The following is a 16,782-nucleotide window of genomic DNA, read 5'->3' on the forward strand; positions in this document are numbered from 1 at the left end:
CATCAAGCTGGTTTCCCCGAACAGCATATTTGAGGCAGGAATTGTAACGATCTGTTGTAAAAATATTGTTGTCAAGGCAAAGATGGTCATGTATATGCCACTTAGGCGAATTGACAGAGCCTTTTCAAATTCTCATGCCACGTCATCTCAAAAAATATCACTTTAGGTGGTTTTCATTTTCATGATCAAGTTTTCTTATCTCAAGTTTAGAGAAGGCAGATGCCCTGCCCACGTCTCCTGGTTGCTGAGTCAGTAGGCTGGGACCAGAATCTAGAGCCACTTTCTCTTCTGATGAAACAGTGGCCCCTTCTTGAAATTAAGAGATGCCTTGACCTTTCATACAATGGTTTGGAAACAGCGGCTTGGGCGTGGGGTCGGGGGAGGGTGTTTGCATCTTGGATTGTACATTTCTCCTTGGAGACGACTCCCTGAAGTTCCAGTCCTAACAGGCAGATCTGCCTGGAAACAAGAAATGCAGTGAGAATTTGGCCAGGACCAGCATCTCCAGATCTGGGGGTTAAGAAGTACTAAAGGCACCGGGAAGAGCTTCTAGGCAGAGAACAAGCGACAAAGACCTCAGATCTACTTGCACGAAGGGTGTTTAGTGCTCCGCCAGAAATCCTGATGAGTGCCACCGCTCCAACTCTGGGCATTCCCATGGAACTCGGCCACTTCCTGTCCCTCCCAGAGGCTCGGGAAGAAACAGGACGGAGCATGTGCCAAACAGGTTCAGGCTCATCTGGGCACACTGAGTTCCCACGTCACGTGAGTTCCCACGTCTGCTGGGGAGGCAAATCAGAACCCCAGACCCCCAGAACAGCCTGGAATGCAATCCAATGAACATCTGTGTCCACAGAGAGATGTTAACAAGTGTATCCCCAGAATCAAGTTTGGTGACCCAAAAAATATGGGAAATGCTCGGGCAAAACTGCAATGACCTACACCAATAGAAGCTCTCAGAATCCCACAGTAAAACAAAAAAGGCATGTGATCCAGACTTTCCCAAATTTATTTGACATGGATTTTTCTTTTTCCTTAAAAATGCCTAGAGCACCATTTGGGAAATCGTGCATGAAAAGCAGCTGGGGGAATTTCCCTGGTGGTCCAGTGGCTAGAACTGCACACTCCCAAAACATGGGACCTGGGTTTGATCCCATATCAGGGAACTAGATCCCACATGCTGCAACTAAGAGTTCACAGGCCACAAGTAAAGATCTGTTATGCAGCAATTAAGACCCAGGGAAGCCAAATAAACAAACAAATATTTTAAAAATAAAGCAGCCAGAGAGAATACAGAAGGGCACTTGGATGCCAGGCTTCTTGGCTAAGAGTGGATAGAACTTGGGTTTTTAATTATTGACCATTAAGAATATAGCAGGCTTCCCTGTGGCTCAGATGGTAAAGAATCTGCCTGCAGTGCAGGAGACCCAGATTGGATCCCCGAATTGGGAAGATCCCCAGGAGAAGGAAATGGCAACCCACTCCAGTATTCTTGCCTGGAGAATTCCATAGACAGAGGAGCCTGGCAGGTTACAGTTCATGGGGTCTCAAAGAGTCAGACATGACTGAGCAAATAACACCCTAGCGTCTGGCACAATGGGAAGAACTTCCCAGCTCTTTGGCCCATCTCCCACCAGGGGTACGACTCACGTGCTCATTCAGAGGAAATAGAGATGACGACCATCTCCTCCTGGAGAGGGCTTCTGGAAAGAGAGCACTAATAGGGAACACCACTAACAACAGAGCCCCCGCTGTCTCCAAGGATGGTGGTGGGAGGCGGGGGGTGGGGGTGTCTTTTCTTCTTTTTCCTTGTTTAGCCTCTGCCCATAAAATAGGAATTTCCGTCTCCTTGAAGACACAGGAGGTAACCGCCAGCTGTTCCCTCAGCATGTGTCCCTGCCCTCCCCCTGCTCACCCCTAAGAAGTGAGAGATGTACCCGACGGGTGAGGTGGGCAGAGCCCATCATCCACCACCATATTCTCTTCCAGGTGGGGCCAGTGCAGGCAAGGGAGACTCTCTGCCCGCATGGTTTGCCAAGGAGCTCCTAAGCCTTCTGATATGCAAAAGATGAGGCAGACCACGGCCCTCCATTCAACCAGACAGACAACAGCTGTTCTGCAGACCCAACTCCTGCCTGTGCACTCCAAGTCCACGATTTGGAACAGGGACTTCCCTGGGTGGCCCACTTGTTGAGAATCCACCTTTCAATGCAGGGGAGGAAGGTTCGATCCCCAGTCAGGGAACCAAGATCCCACACGCCCCAGGGCAACTAAGCCCGTACACCCCAACTGAGCCCACTCGCCATAGCGAAAGATCCCATGTGACATAAGGAGACCTGATGGAGCCAAATAAATAAATTGTTTAAAAATGACTTTGGAGAGGCATTAAGAAGACCATCTTGGCTTTATGCCTAAGCAACTTCCTTAAGTCTAGCAATAAAGCTCAACTTTGATTCCTATCTGACCCCTGTGTGGATTTTTCAGCTGGTTCTGAATGATTCAAACACTCCCATCCAATTTAGATGCTCAAATCCAGTTGAAAGAAGAAAAAAAAAAGCATTAAAGTTCTGGGAAAGCTGGAGCTGGAGAGTATCTCTTGAGGGAAGTTAATTCCCCACTGAGGCCAAGACATACCAAGAAGACAAGTCGTCCTTCGATGCTCAGGGCTCTGGACAGGAAGTGAAGGACCCACTCCACATCTCATTCAATTTCAGTTGCTGGGTGCACCTTCCCCTGGGTGCAAGTTCCCTCACAAGATAACATGATTCTGGCTGGCTGGGGGGTCTTACCATTCTTCACCTCCTCCTCCACCAGGCAGCACATGCTTATCCCTGAAGTACTTTTTTTAAGTCAATTACGGTGTATTTACAGCGAGCATAATTAAACATAATTACTTAATTAGCAAAACTGCATGAAGCTACTAAACTTTGCGTATGTGATTATGGCGGTGGAGCACAGAAGAGACGAAGTCATGAGATTCAGCAGGAAGGCAGGTTGTCTTAGTGCAGGGAGATGGACCACGGTCTGTCTAGTTGGTCACAGCACCCAAGTACATGCTCAAGAATGTCTTAGCATTTTCAGGTACTTTGGGGGAAATGAAATCATGTGACTTTTTTTTTTTTCCTGGGATAAAAGGGGGGAAATGGCCAAGTGACAAGCTTAGATTTCATCTAGATATAAGTGATTTGGGAATCAGTATCCAACAGAGGTTAATCTGACTGAAACCCTCAGGACAAGTTCAAGCATATGGATCCAGGACTTAACTGCCTTGGTTCCCAAGATAATCCATTTTGGAATCATCTAGCTCTTTCTAGAAAGAAAGGAAACAGATAATGTGTCTCAGCAGGCTTCTCAAGCGGCACAAGCAGTAAAGAAGTTCAGTTCAGTTCAGTCACTCAGTCGTGTCCGACCTGACAATGCAGGAGACGTGGGTTCAATCCCTGGATTGGGAAGATCCCCTGGAGGGGGGCATGGCAACCCATTGCAATATTCTTGCCTGGAGAATCCCATTGACAGAGGAGCCTGGCAGGCTACAGTCCATGGGGTTGCAAAGAGTCAGACAGGACTGAGCAACTTAGCACATGCAATGTATCTGAGCACTCCTTTCCTCCTTGGGCTCGCCAAACCTAGCGTCATAGCCTTCTTGGGACTCTGATACTTATTCTAAATGGATTTGAAAATAGGATTGAAGGAAAATCCAAGGGAACAATCCTGATTTATGTTCAGTTAAAACGTTATATGAGAGACTGCCTGGCAAACAGGGCCTGGAGATACCTAACTGGTGACAAGCTGCTACTGCTAAGTCGCTTCAGTCATGTCCAACTCTGTGCGACCCCATAGATGGCAGCCCATCACCGTCCTTGGGATTCTCCAGGCAAGAACACTGGAGTGGGTTGCCATTTCCTCCTCCAATGCATGAAAGTGAAAAGTGAAAGTGAAGTTGCTCAGTCGTGTCCGACTCTTAGCGACCCTGTGGACTGTAGCCCACCAGGCTCCTCCGTCCATGGGATTTTCCAGGCAAGAGCACTGGAGTGGGGTGCCCTTGCCTTCTCTGAACTGGTGACAAAGGCTAAGGCAAAATATCACTGTTGCCTTTGCAACCTATAGCTCCCTTAATGGGGGTGGTTAAGATCCAACAGGCAGATGCGTCAGAATGGCCCAGCCTCACATTGGTCCTATTCTCTCCAAGTCACATTGAGCTAAGCCTCCCTCCTAACCCAGTGAGAGGGAGCAAGCAACAGTCCCTCCTCCCCCGCTCTCCCCATAAGTCAGCCTCCTCTTTTCAGCTCCACTCCCAGAGGAGAAGCTCCTAGCCCAGCCCTGTAACCAGACACCCTTCCTTCCATCAGGCAAGTCCATCAGAGCTTCTGCTAGAGAAAAGCCTAGAAAGCCATATTTTTCAGTAGGAGCAGCTGCGGCTGCCATCTCTGCTCCGGGTTCTGGGGTGGGGGCCTCCCAGACAAAGGAGCCCATTTTCCATATTTCATCTATAAGTCCATGACGCTGAGCTAAGTGGCTGGCAATAAACCCCCATCATTACCCTGTGGTAAGCAAGGTGTGTTAGCAGACAAGGGCACAGAAATCTGTATCATGCCGAGGTACTGTCAATACGGCATTACGTTCACAGGCTCCGTGCTCCCCACTGCAGCAGGGAAATCAGCTCCTTTTCCAGAAAAGACAAGGCTGATTGGTCCAGAAGAGGAGGAAGAGACAAGCCGTTCATTCAGTCTTGATGAAGGAACCACAGGTCCCAGTTAAAGGGACATAGTTCACAGCTCTGGTCATCTTCGTGAATGTCCTCACCTTATAGGCTGGTGGGGGGGCTGCAGTAAGCAATTGCCCTGGGGAAAGATGAGGGCAGGACTTCTGAAGAGCTGCAATGCAGCCCAAGAGAGGCAAAGAAGGGTGGGCCCTCCACCCTACGCCAGGGCCCACCTCAGAGTCATTGGTTAGTCACTAAGTCCTGTCTGGCTCTTTGCGACCTCATGGACTGTAGCCCACCAGGCTCCTCTGTCCATGGGACTCTCCAGGCAAGAATACTGGAGTGGGTTGCCATTCCCTTCTCCAGGGGATCTTCCCAGACCAGAGATCGGACCCATGTCTCCAGCATTGCAGGCAATTCTTTACCGCTGAGCCATCAGGGAGGCCCCCACGTTGGAGAACCCAACACTTAAGAAAAGCTCAATGGATGTTTGTTGACTGGCTGAGGAATGAAGGAGAAAAGGGGACTGGAGGGACCCAACAGAGATGGGGGTATCAACAGCCCAGTGAGAGAGACAGTCTGTGAGGAGGACCCCGGGCAGAGCTGCCAGGTCAGCCAGGGAGGCTGAGTGACAAGCCCAGGGAAGCAGGAAGTAGAGGCGACTAGTCAGGAGGGGCTGAAGGCTGAATGCATGCCTATGGTTCAAAGGGCAGAGACTCAGGTGGAAAATCGAGTCCTGAAGGTCTGAAAGGGAGTCTGGAAGGCCAGAAAATGACACGTGGGCAAAGAAAAGGAATTAGCAAAGTTTCAGAGAAACCAAAGACAAAGGATTTGGATGCCTGAAGAGGTGAGGGTCACCAGGCATTCCAGGTAAGAACCATGGAGAAATCACTGGGACAAAATGCTTCCCTGCCCCCCAATCCCCGCCACAAGAAATTTGACACTCATCTGATTCAAGCGGCCATCTTTAAAAAAATTTTTTGTTTTCATTTATTTTTGGCTGTGCCGGGTCTTTACTGCTGCTGCGGCTTCTCTCTAGTTGCTGTGAGTGGGGGCTACTCTTGAGCTGGGGTGCACAGCCTTCTCACTGCCGCGGCTTCTTTTGTTGCGTAGCACAGGCTCAGTAGTTGCTAGTGCACAGGCTCCGTGGCTCTGTGGCAGGAGGGATCACCCCAGAACAGGGATTGAATCCATATCTCCTGCATTGGCAGGCAGAGTTTTGCCACTGAGCCACGGGGTAAGCCCTTGACAAACTGCTTTTGAGACACTGTGACTGCGTGAGCACACTGATCAGGAAGTCAAGAGGCCAGTGCTGTAGTCAAGGCAGCAACTGGCCTCAGACGAACGACAAGTTAGAAATGAAGCATGCTCACTCTATATAGGTGAAGCAACTATGCAGTGAGAATTCTACAATCATTCGTTGCTGGTACAGTTTAGGGTAGAGAGAAGATAAAGAGATGCACACACGTGTGTGCCCACACACATACACAGACACCCTCCAGAAAGCTCACAAAACAGGCAGGTATACACTGACAAGTCCAAGAGACCCTGGGGCAGGAGGGGTCTCTGGTTGGTGGAGGCCAGTCTGATAATGAAATCAACGGAACCTAACTTGCCTTGGTACAGCCACTTGGAAGACAGTTTGACCATTTCTTACAAAGTTAAACACCCTCTTACCATATGATCCAGAAATCATGCACCAAGGTATTTATGCAAGTGAGTGGAAAACTTATGTCCATGCAAAACCTGTACACAAATGTTTATAGCAGCTTTATTCATAACTGCCCAAACTAGGAAGCAACCAAGATATTTACTGTGGGTCGAATGGGGTGAATTGTGTCCCTCACCATCATCCCCCCGCCCCCAAAATATGTTGAATTCCTAACCCCCAATACCTTAGAATGTGACCTGATTTGGAAACAGGATCATTGCAGGTATAATGAGTCAAGTCAAGATGAGGACATACTGGGATGGGATGGACCATTAATATAATATGGCTGGTGTTCTTATCAGAAGACAGCCTTGTGAAGACAGATGCACAGGGAGGACAGAGGGCTGGGGTGATGTGGCTGTAAGCCAAGGGATACCAGCAAACCACCAGAAGCTAGGAAGAGGGGAGGAAGAGTCCCCTCCAGGTTTCAGAGGGAGCAGAGCTCTCTGAGACCTTGATTCTAGACATCCAGCCGCCAGAAGCATGAGATGACACATTCCTATTGTGTGAAAGCGCCCAGTTTGTGCCACTTTGTTACAGCAGCCCTTAGAAACTAATACAATGTCCTTCAGTAGCTAAATAGATAAACTGTTACAGCCATAGGATGAAGAAGCATCCAGTGAGTTAAAAAAAAAAAAAAAGGAGAAGAAGTAGGCAATCAGGCCACAAAAAGACATAAAAGAACCTAAAATGTACAGGGCTAAGTGAAAGACGTCAATCTGTAAAGGCTACATACTGTATGATCCCAACTATAATGACATTCTGGAATAAGTTCAAAGTTGGGTTTGGGAGACAGTACTCACATCTTTGAGAAGTGACATGATGGCCGAAGACTTGACTCCAAGTCATGCAAGACTATTGCGCATGGCTTTTCCCTTCCCAGGAGGGAAAGATCACATTGCAATAGTATGGGCCCAGGAAGGTCTCATGGGAGGGTGGAAATGAGCCAGTGGTTGAGTGATGAACAGGTGCAGGAAGGAAGAAGAGGGAGGGAAGAGACGTGGGGAGAGGAGACGGGCATTTGAAGGAGGAATTACACTGTGGCAAGAGTCGGAGGCATGCGGTTGGAGCGAGACCTGGAAAGAAGGGTCCAGGGGTAAAGGCTGGCGAGTCATCAGCAGAAAGGAGCAAGGTGAAGCCTTCACAAGGCCCCAGGGGGAACAGAGTGTGCCATCCTCTGTCTTGGACACCAGGCTGGTGGTAGTGAGCCCCTGAGGGTAGGGACCATGCATGCCTTTTCCCCCATTGTTTCCAGAGCCTAAAAGGCCTGACACAAACCCTCCATGAATATTTATTGAATAGATGAAAAGGAGAAAAATCAGCACTCTGTGAATGACGATGATGCTAACGTCTTAAGAGGAGAGACCCCAAAGGAATATGCTCGAGTTTTACCAAGAGATGGAGGGTGTGGAGGATTCAGGGATTCCTAGGGAAATGGAGCTATGCAGCAGGGAACATGAAGAGGTGCAGGGCCGAGCAGAAGGAGACGGTGTCTAAAAGGACCAGGGTCGGGGAGAGTCCCTGACTGCAGGCCCGCCAGGAAGGGCAGAGGGATGGAGAGGTGGGAGCACTGCTGCTGGGAAGATCAGGGACGGCTTCCTCTGAGACAGAACAAGCTGGGAATAAAGGCAGACAGCCTGGCCTGGGCACAGAGGGCAGGAAACGAAGGGTGACGTGGTTTAGCAAGCCCAGCTGGCCCCTGCTCTCTCAACCAAGAGCCACAGCTGTCTTCTGAGAATAGGTTTGGGAAAAGGGGAGGCGCAGAGAACCCCAGGGCCTTCAGCAGAGCCAAGGAGCCTCCCAATCAGCCAATGGGAACGAGCCAGAGCGTGATCCTAACAGCTGCCCACAGTCCAACTCAGTACAGGCATTGTGACTGCAGCCCAGAGCTGTTACAAGGGGAACGAAAGTCACCGATTGCCCCATGTGGCTACAAAGAGCTTGAAACTTCTCCCCAGTGACCCATCTAGACTGGCCCCTCGCTGTCTTATTCACAAGGTGAGTGTGCTAAGTCGCTTCAGTCGTGTCCAACTCTTTGCGACCCCATGGACTACAGCCTGCCAAGCTCCTCTGTCAAAGGGATTCTCCAGGGAAGAATACTGGAGTGGGTTGCCATTTCCTTCTCTGTTTTCTTCAGAAGGACCTAGCCCCAAATCAGCTGGGTGACAAGGAGGCAGACCGGTTTCCTGATGCTTTTAAGCATTAGGGGACTTTAAATAAAATATGAGGGAGGTCTCACTAGCCTGCAGATTCTGTATCCAACCCCGAGTAGGAGCATCTTTATTCAGCTCTTCCAGAATCCCTGGAAAGGCTAAGTACATTCCAAATAAAGACAATGCCATATGCAGCGCGCTCAGGGACACAGGTGAGAGGCTGCGAGCATCTGATAATGAATGGTACTGGGTGATCCCTAAACTTCCTAGCAGCTCTGACACGCCATGAAAAACTCTCTGGCCCAGATTGAAGACGGCGAGAAGCAGGAAGAAGGGCAGCATCTTCGTCACTCCAGCCGGAGAGGTCGCCCCGATTATGATAAACACATGTGTAAAGAAAAGCGCTTTTGTGCTGAATTCATCACCGGGGGACTTGTGGAAATGAAGCTTGAAGTCAGGTAGCTGTGTCCCTAAGATGTCTTCCCACGGTCCACATTACTAAATGAGATGAGGAAGAGAATCAGACAGGAGAGGCCCCCCCGGGGGGCCCCTGAGATATGAGCATTTCTCTTTGCTTAATCCCTTGCTTCTTGCCATCACCCCCAAAGGAGTGACCCCAGCCCCGTCTGCAGCATCGTAAACGCTCGCTGTTATTTATCCGTCCAGGCGCATGTGGTTCTAATTATTTATGATGGTGTCTCCTCGCACACGGGGATGTGTCTTGGAGTCCCTTGCCTTTGACTGATGAAGGCTTTGTAATCAGAGACCTGCTGTTTCCCAGCCCGTAAACCTCAGCGAGGAGAGGGCCGGGTGCTCCCCTCCCTGACTGTGTGAGTCAGCCACGGATTCACAGAGGGAGGATTAACCAAATCCCCTTACAAGGCTCCTGTACGTTGTTTGTCCTGCCACACGTGTTTTCTGAAAACAATTAAGAGCCGTCTGCTGTCTATTGACAGGGCACAGTGCGCTGCTTCCCTGAAAAGGGCATCTCCCCTAAATATCGGAGGGTTTGGATGTCTGGAGTCAGCGAGGGATTCTATCCTGTGAGGTCTTGTTTGTTCTCTGCTCCCTCAAGTCTTGTCGCTAAACCTGCTTCCTCGCTGTCTCCACTGACCCCGTTGTTTATACAGAGAAATGCTGTGAGAACCACAGAGAGGCTGCCTGCTTTGAGTCACAAACCCAAGGAGCTTCGGGGACTCTTCTCTGCTGCACCAGTTCCTAGGGCGACCGCTCCTTGGCTGGGGGCCGGGTCCTGACCTCAAAGGACATTCAGACCCCAGAGGTCTCTCCACGGTGCCCACTTATTCCAAAAACCCAGAAGGAGCCGCCTTCCCACACGTCAGATTCTCCCCATGTGGACACCGAGTCACCCTCCGTGGGATCAGGAGCCCACGTGACCCTCCTCTACCCTGAGACCCAGAGCTCCCACTAACAGGAACACAACCCATCCTCATTTTTTCCTTGGTTCTGCCTTCACAAATTCATCTACTCACTACAATTGATGTGTAACCCCATAAACCCACACGCACGGTGCTTTCACAGTTATTCACAAATATTCAAGGAGCAGTGACAAATTTGAGTCACCCCCACATGCACGTCCCTAGTTAAGGCTAAAAAGCCACGCTCTCTGCCTTCTTGTGGTGGCTCTTGGGCTATAAACGAGCGTCCTTCTCGTGGTTTATTCAACGCCACTTTCATTGCATATTTGTGCTTTCTGTGAGTGAGTTCGCTGTTTAAAGCAGCCCCCGAGCAGAGTGCTCAAGTGAGGTCTAGTGTTTCTATGAGCATGAACGCTGTGATGTGCCGTATGGAGAAAACAGGTGTGTTTGATAAGCTTGGTCCAGGCCTGAGTCACAGTGCTGTTGGCCACTATGAGCTCAATGTTAATGAATCAATAATATGTATTAAGCTGTCCTTAAACAGAAGCACACGCAATACAGGTTACGTCTTGATCAGCTGATAAAAAGGTTGTGACCAGGGGCTCACAAGGAACCTAACCCTGGATTTCCCCAGGAACAATGGTCCAGGGTTCGCTAATTTCACGTTCACGGTGACTTTATAGAATACTCAAAATAAGGAGAACCAGTTGCATACTCAACACAGCAGTGCCAAGCCTCTATTCAAGTACCAACATCACTCTAGAAAACGCAGCAATGCCAACCCCAGACTAAGCTCGGACTCACGCTAGCATCAAGGAAGGACTTTCCGCATGGCCACACCCAGGTCAGTCGGGGATGATCCTGATCTGAGGCGAGAGCTTTCAAGCCAGAGTAGAACCATTCTTGACACGGTCTTCCCCACTGTTTATCCGAAACACAGGTACCTTTCTTCCCTTGCCCAGCCCTGGTTTAGAACCCAAGTATCCTTCCTCTAACTGGTACTGATGGGGGAGTGTGACAAACACTGAGACAGATTCTAGGGGACTCTCAAGGTTGGGAGGCAAATGATGACCTTGTCCTGATTCAAGCTCAGTCCCTCCCATGGTGGCAATCCTCTCACTAAAAACAGAACCAGAGAAAGAGAAGTGAGGGTGGATGAGGTGACCGAATGCCTGCTCTGCTATCAGATGGACTAGTGGGAGCAGCAAGAGCTCTGTGAACTGCAGAGAGCATCCCAAATATAGACAGCTCCACCGGGGGAGAGCGAGGCCAGGGGCATTTCTCCCTGCGCTGACCTGGACCAGCTGACCGGATGAAGCAAACAGACTGGCAGAAGCCTGTGGGCAGGGGAGGGGGACTCCCAGCCTCCCCAAACCTCGGGTTTCCTGTCTGCAGATGAGGCCTTAACCTAACCCATCTCTTCTGTCCCTTCCAGCGCTACGGCAGCCTCCAGGGCTCCCTCTCCGGACATCACTGGCCATTTTGGGGGAGCAGGAGCAGTGGGAGCGGAGGGGTGTGCACCGGGGTCACTGAGCCTAGATTTCAACCTGGGGACACAGTAAGGGGAACACCTGCCGGAGGGAGAGCAGAGGCACCAGGGCTCCTGGGGCCAGGAGAGGCCCTAGCAGACTCAGCAGAAGTGCAAAGGGAGGGCCGGAACCACTGGGAGGTGAGAGAGAGTAGGAAGCAGGTGCCCTGAGCCCTCTGATCTCAAGGAGACATCTATGGTGAGGAGGGGAGGGGTCCAAGCACAGGGTCATGATCCGATCCTCAGACCACACACTTCGGGGCACTGGAGGGGCAGCTGGAGAGATGTTTCCATTCCAAAGGTACTCACCACCTTTCCCTCCTTTCACGTCTTGGGGAGGTGTGGGTGGAGGACCTGACAACCTTGGGGCGGTAGTCCGGGCAAAGATTCCTGCACACACAGGCCAGCTGTCTACAGATACAACCAGCTGTGCCTGTGTCCCCTCCCTTACTGGAAGCCCCTCTCCAGGTGGGGCTGGGCCTCCCGCCTCCAGGCTGATTCCCCTGCCCCTGCCCCAAGCCCGCTCCGCCCAGGGGCCTCTGTTCTGTGGCATCCCTTTGCCCAGGCTGTTCATCGAGTTTTTAGACAAAGAAGGAGGGTCCCTTAGAGAGTGGGAAGTTAGCAGGTGGTAGGTCACCCCAGAATGTTCTAGAACCCCCGCCTACATGGTCTACCGCCATGCCCCCTCCAGCCCCAGGAGGGACAAGACTCTCCCGCGGTACTCACATGTGTCTGGCTTGTGGCAGTTGTGTCCCTGACGGAAGTACTGCGGATTCTCGATGACTGGGATGCGGGTCATGCCGATGACCACCGTGTCTGGCCCGGCGTCCAGCGATGAGGGCGTGGTGATGCCATGGTTGATGTGATGCAGGGGGCTAGCCGAGTCCTCCTCGCCACTGATGACAGCCACGGGACCTGCACCCCCCAGGAGAGACACGGGACCCGGGTGAAGTCACATCCAGCCAGTGCCCAGCCCTGCCCACGGACCCTTCCGTTATTTTTTCCCATCATATTTTCCACGGGAGCAAAATCCACTGGAAGGATAGTCCCCAAATGCCCTAGATTCTGAATTGACAATAACCCCTTAATTCTCTCTCATGGGAGGGAGAAAACTCTACCCCACCACACCATGGAAACAGCTGCAAAAGAAGAGAGAATCTAAATAATAATGACATGATTATTTCCTCTTTCTTCCCATCTAAATTAGTTCAAAATAATTAAAAGTTAAATTTCTTCACTTATGTAACAACAACAGGATTTTAAAAATGGCCAGTGGTAGTATGCACCCTGTCCTTTGTCTCTTCAAGAGCTTTCAAAACTGCTCTCACTGTGGGGACTTCCCTGGAGGTCCAGTGGGGCTAAGACTCTGAGTTCCCAATGCAGGGGGCACAAGTTCAATCCCTGGGCAGGGATCTGGATCCCATGAGCTGCAACTAAAGATCAACTGACCCGGCACAGCCAAATAAATAAATAAATATTTTAAAAATAGACAAAGCTAATGATGCTGGGTCCCACCCCCAAAGATTCTGACTCAGTTGGTCTGGGAATGTATCTTGGGCACTAAGATTTAAAGAGTTTCCTTAGGAGTCCCATGTTCAGCTAAGTCCCTGGAGGCTAAGAACCTTTCCAGCATGGCCATCAGATTCCTACAGGAGTAGGAAGTAACTTTCACTGGACAAAGAATCTGCCTATAATATGAGAGGCCAGGTTTAATCCCTGGGTTGGGAAGATCCCCTGGAGAAGGAAATGGCAACCTACTCCAGTATTCTTCTATGGAAAATTCCATGGACAGAGGAGCGTGGGTGGGCTGCAGTCCATGTGGTCGTAAAGAGTTGGACACAAATGAGAGGCTAACACTTTCATTTGCTCGCAAGCCTCCCTGGCCCAAGACAGGCTTGTATCCTGTCTTGCATAAGTCCAATGCAGGCTTGCATCTAACTTGGACCAGCTTTCACAGACAACCGCACTGAGGCTGGAACACTATTAGCCTCTGTGCAGCTGAGCCAGCAGTTGCACTCTTTCTTTTGGCTATGCTGGATCTTTCTTGCTGTGCACCAGTTTTCTCTAGCTGTGGTGAGGCAGGTGCTACTCTCCAGTCACGGTGCTCAGGCTTCCCAATGCAGTGGCCTCTCTTGTTGAGGAGCACAGGCTGTAGGCACACAGGCTTCAGTGGTTGTGGCGTACAGGCTTTGTTTCACTGGCAGCATGTGGAATCCTCCCAGGCCAGACACAGAACCTGTGTCCCCCACATTGGCAGAAGAATTCTTAACAACTGACCACCAGAGCAAAGTCCCATGTCCCATTCTTGAGAGCACTATATTTGCCCCAATGACTTCAAAGAATACCATTTGCATCTTCACCAACCCCAATGCCACCATTTTCTACCCTAAAGAGAAAGCCTAGGACCTAAGGTGATCTGTGAACACAAGTTGACAAAGATAATTAATGCTACAATCTTGGTAAAGCAACGATTCTGTTTGCTGGTGAGATTCTCCCCTAAGTACAAATAAAACTCCTGTAAAGTGAATTAGCTGTGACTGTTTGTGGCTTTCTACAAGTGGCATTTTAAATGGCTGCTTTGCAAGACACATGGTCCCAAGACAGAGCACCTGCTGTGATTTGGTTTTGCTGCTTGAACAATATTTCCACTGCAGAAATCCATAACATCTTACTGAGGTTTATGGGAAGAATATTTCCCATCAGATAGCAAGGTGAAGCACCAATGAGGCTGAACTAAATGGAAGACGAAATAAATGCAAACTGAGGACCCTGGATTCTACTCCATAAGCACACACAGGCTTGTTATGATCTGTAACAAATGTCTGACTGTGCTTGGAGACCACTAGAAAAAGTCGCAGGAAGGAGTTGCCGAAATTCTCGCAGTCATCACGTGCCTTGCAGAAAGAGACCAGCTCCTGAAAAGACATTGTAAACTTTTTGAAACACTTCAGAGTGATTTCCAGTTAAACATGGCTAGAACACAGGTCTCTACCTCCTCTCCACGTTAACATACAAAGGAATTAAATAAATATTGGTGCCCAAAGAGGAAAAGGGGAGGCAAGAGGAAATAAGGTATTTCAACAACGTTTGGGAAGACGAAAAAGCAGAGAGGTAAATCTTGCTTTCAAAGAGGAGGAAGATATGGGAGAAAGGACCACAGGGTTTGTGGTAGGATTATAGCATAAATGAGAGCATGGAATGCATACAAGTGGACACACACAGACCGAGGCACAAAATTATGAAATGCCAGAGCCATAAGGACAAGGAGAAGACGCTAAGAGCTCTCAGGAGGGTGGGTCAGGTCATATTTCCAAAGGAACTGGAATCAGAAAGACAGCATAATTCTCCATAACAACTTCATACTGTTACTCTTACTGAGCAAATTGCTTCCAAATTCTGATGGACAAATATTCAACCTAGAATTCTATACCTAAAAATGTATTCACCCAATGGAAGGGCAAAAGAGATGTATTTGCAGACATGGAAAAGTTTACTTTGCCCTTTCTTAGGAAGCAACATCAAGTGGAAGCTTCAGCCAAACAAAGGGGCAAAGGAAGAAACGGGGTCGGGGATCCAGTTCACCAAAGACCAAGCAACAGAAGGCCCCCACACCTCAGCTCCTTCTGTTCTCAGCATTATAGGATGTGAGTGGTTATGGCAACATGGAGAAAGGGCATCACGTCAGGAAGAGTTTGGAGACAACAGAAACTGGACATTCAAATCAGGTTTCATTGTCCATGGACAAAGGGAGTGGTCAAGAAAACGTTTCAAAAGGCTGTGCTCTGAAACAGCATTGACATTCTTGACATTATTTATTCTAGAATTTGAAAAGGGCTTAGGAAAGAGCCACAGATAGAAGAGTCCCTCTGCAGCTGGGTTTCCCAGGTGAAGAATCCGCCTGCCAATGCAGGAGATGCAGGTTCAATCCCTGGGTCAGGAAGATCCCCTGGAGAAGGGAATGGCAGCCCACTCCAGTATCCTTGCCTGGGAAACCCCATGGACAGAGGAGCCTGGTGGGCTACTGTCCATGGGGTCACAAGAGGGTTGGACACAACTTAGCAATTCAACAACCACAATAAGCCACGGAAAGGGATGGCTGGGGTTGCTCACAAAGACTAGAAAGAAATAAAATAAAGCCGGTTTCAGAGCTCTGGAGGACCCACTACTTAAAATGCACACAAAAGAAAGGGGGCTGGAAAAGGATGAGAAGAAATGCTCAGAAAAGCAGAAAAGAATCAGAAAAGGCTACTGTCTTTGAAGTCAGTCAGTCTACTATTGAAGGAGAACTCTAGAAGCTGAAGAGCATTATATACAGAGGTCATGTGAGATGAAGAATGAAATCAAGTCACTGCATTTGGCGACAAGAAGGTGGCCTTGATGAGAGCAGTTTCCACAAAACAGGGGAAGAATATATAACAAGTCAAAAAGGGAGAAGATGGTAAATAGGAAAGAAAAGGTCTGAAAGTTAAAGACTCAATCTAGAGATCCAACATATGATTAAAAGGAGGGAGACAGAGGGAGGAAAAGAAAGATGAAAGACTAAGAGAAAGAAAAAAAAAAAACCTATAGAAAAATTTGCCCAACATACTGTCTAGTCAATTCCCAAAATAATTAACACACACACACAGTAGGCTGAGGAGCTAGAAAAATTACCATCCTCATTATCATTTTTATTATTGAATGGTTCCCATGTATCGGGCTCTGGAAAGTTCACTTCTTTATTTATACTGCCTCTGGGAGGTTGGTATCAATTTCTCCCCCATTTTATAGATGGGAGCATGGAGGCATAGAGCAGTGATGTGCCCAAGGACAGACACTAGAGAAGAAGTGGTGATGCTGGAATTCAACCCAATGATCTGGCCCCAGAGCCTGTGTACCATTCCATAGCGCTTCCTCCTTGAAGGCACAGACTGAGAAAATGGATTTGTTCAAAGGGGCATTTGATCGATTGCGGTTCATTCTCCTGCTTATGAGCAGGTGCTTTCAGATGCAGGTCCCTAAGACCCTTTTTTTAAAGATGTCCCTCTTGAACTTTGAGAATGGGGACCAGAGTGTGTCACCTCATTAGACTCACTCAGGTAGATTACAGACAATTCATCTCCCCCTCTCCCCGAGGCTGTGAGCGCTCTTACTCAACTTCCCCCACATCAGAAAGAGCACAGTGCCGTCAGTCTGCTGTCCAATCCTCAAGGCCCTTTTACTCACCTCTGCTTGGCCATAAACCACACTCCTTGAAATACAAACCAATCAAGAGTCCACAGACCCATCACTTCCAAGGATGTGAGAGAAGCCTGCAGCTTGCTCCCGCC

General features: G+C 49.3%; 1 protein-coding gene across 3 annotated transcripts in view; it reads right to left on the reverse strand.

Moving 5' to 3' along the window:
• NTRK3 (neurotrophic receptor tyrosine kinase 3) overlaps positions 1-16,782 on the reverse strand; it is a 410,810-nt gene that overhangs the window by 151,809 nt on the left and 242,219 nt on the right. For all 3 annotated transcript variants that reach the window (XM_069559286.1, XM_069559285.1, XM_069559287.1), the window contains exon 12: positions 12,200-12,388. In XM_069559286.1, coding sequence (XP_069415387.1) covers positions 12,200-12,388 — 189 coding nt within the window. The remainder of the gene's footprint in view (positions 1-12,199; positions 12,389-16,782) is intronic.

This window comes from Ovis canadensis, chromosome 18, assembly GCF_042477335.2.
Source record: "Ovis canadensis isolate MfBH-ARS-UI-01 breed Bighorn chromosome 18, ARS-UI_OviCan_v2, whole genome shotgun sequence".
NCBI classification, from domain to species: domain Eukaryota; kingdom Metazoa; phylum Chordata; class Mammalia; order Artiodactyla; family Bovidae; genus Ovis; species Ovis canadensis.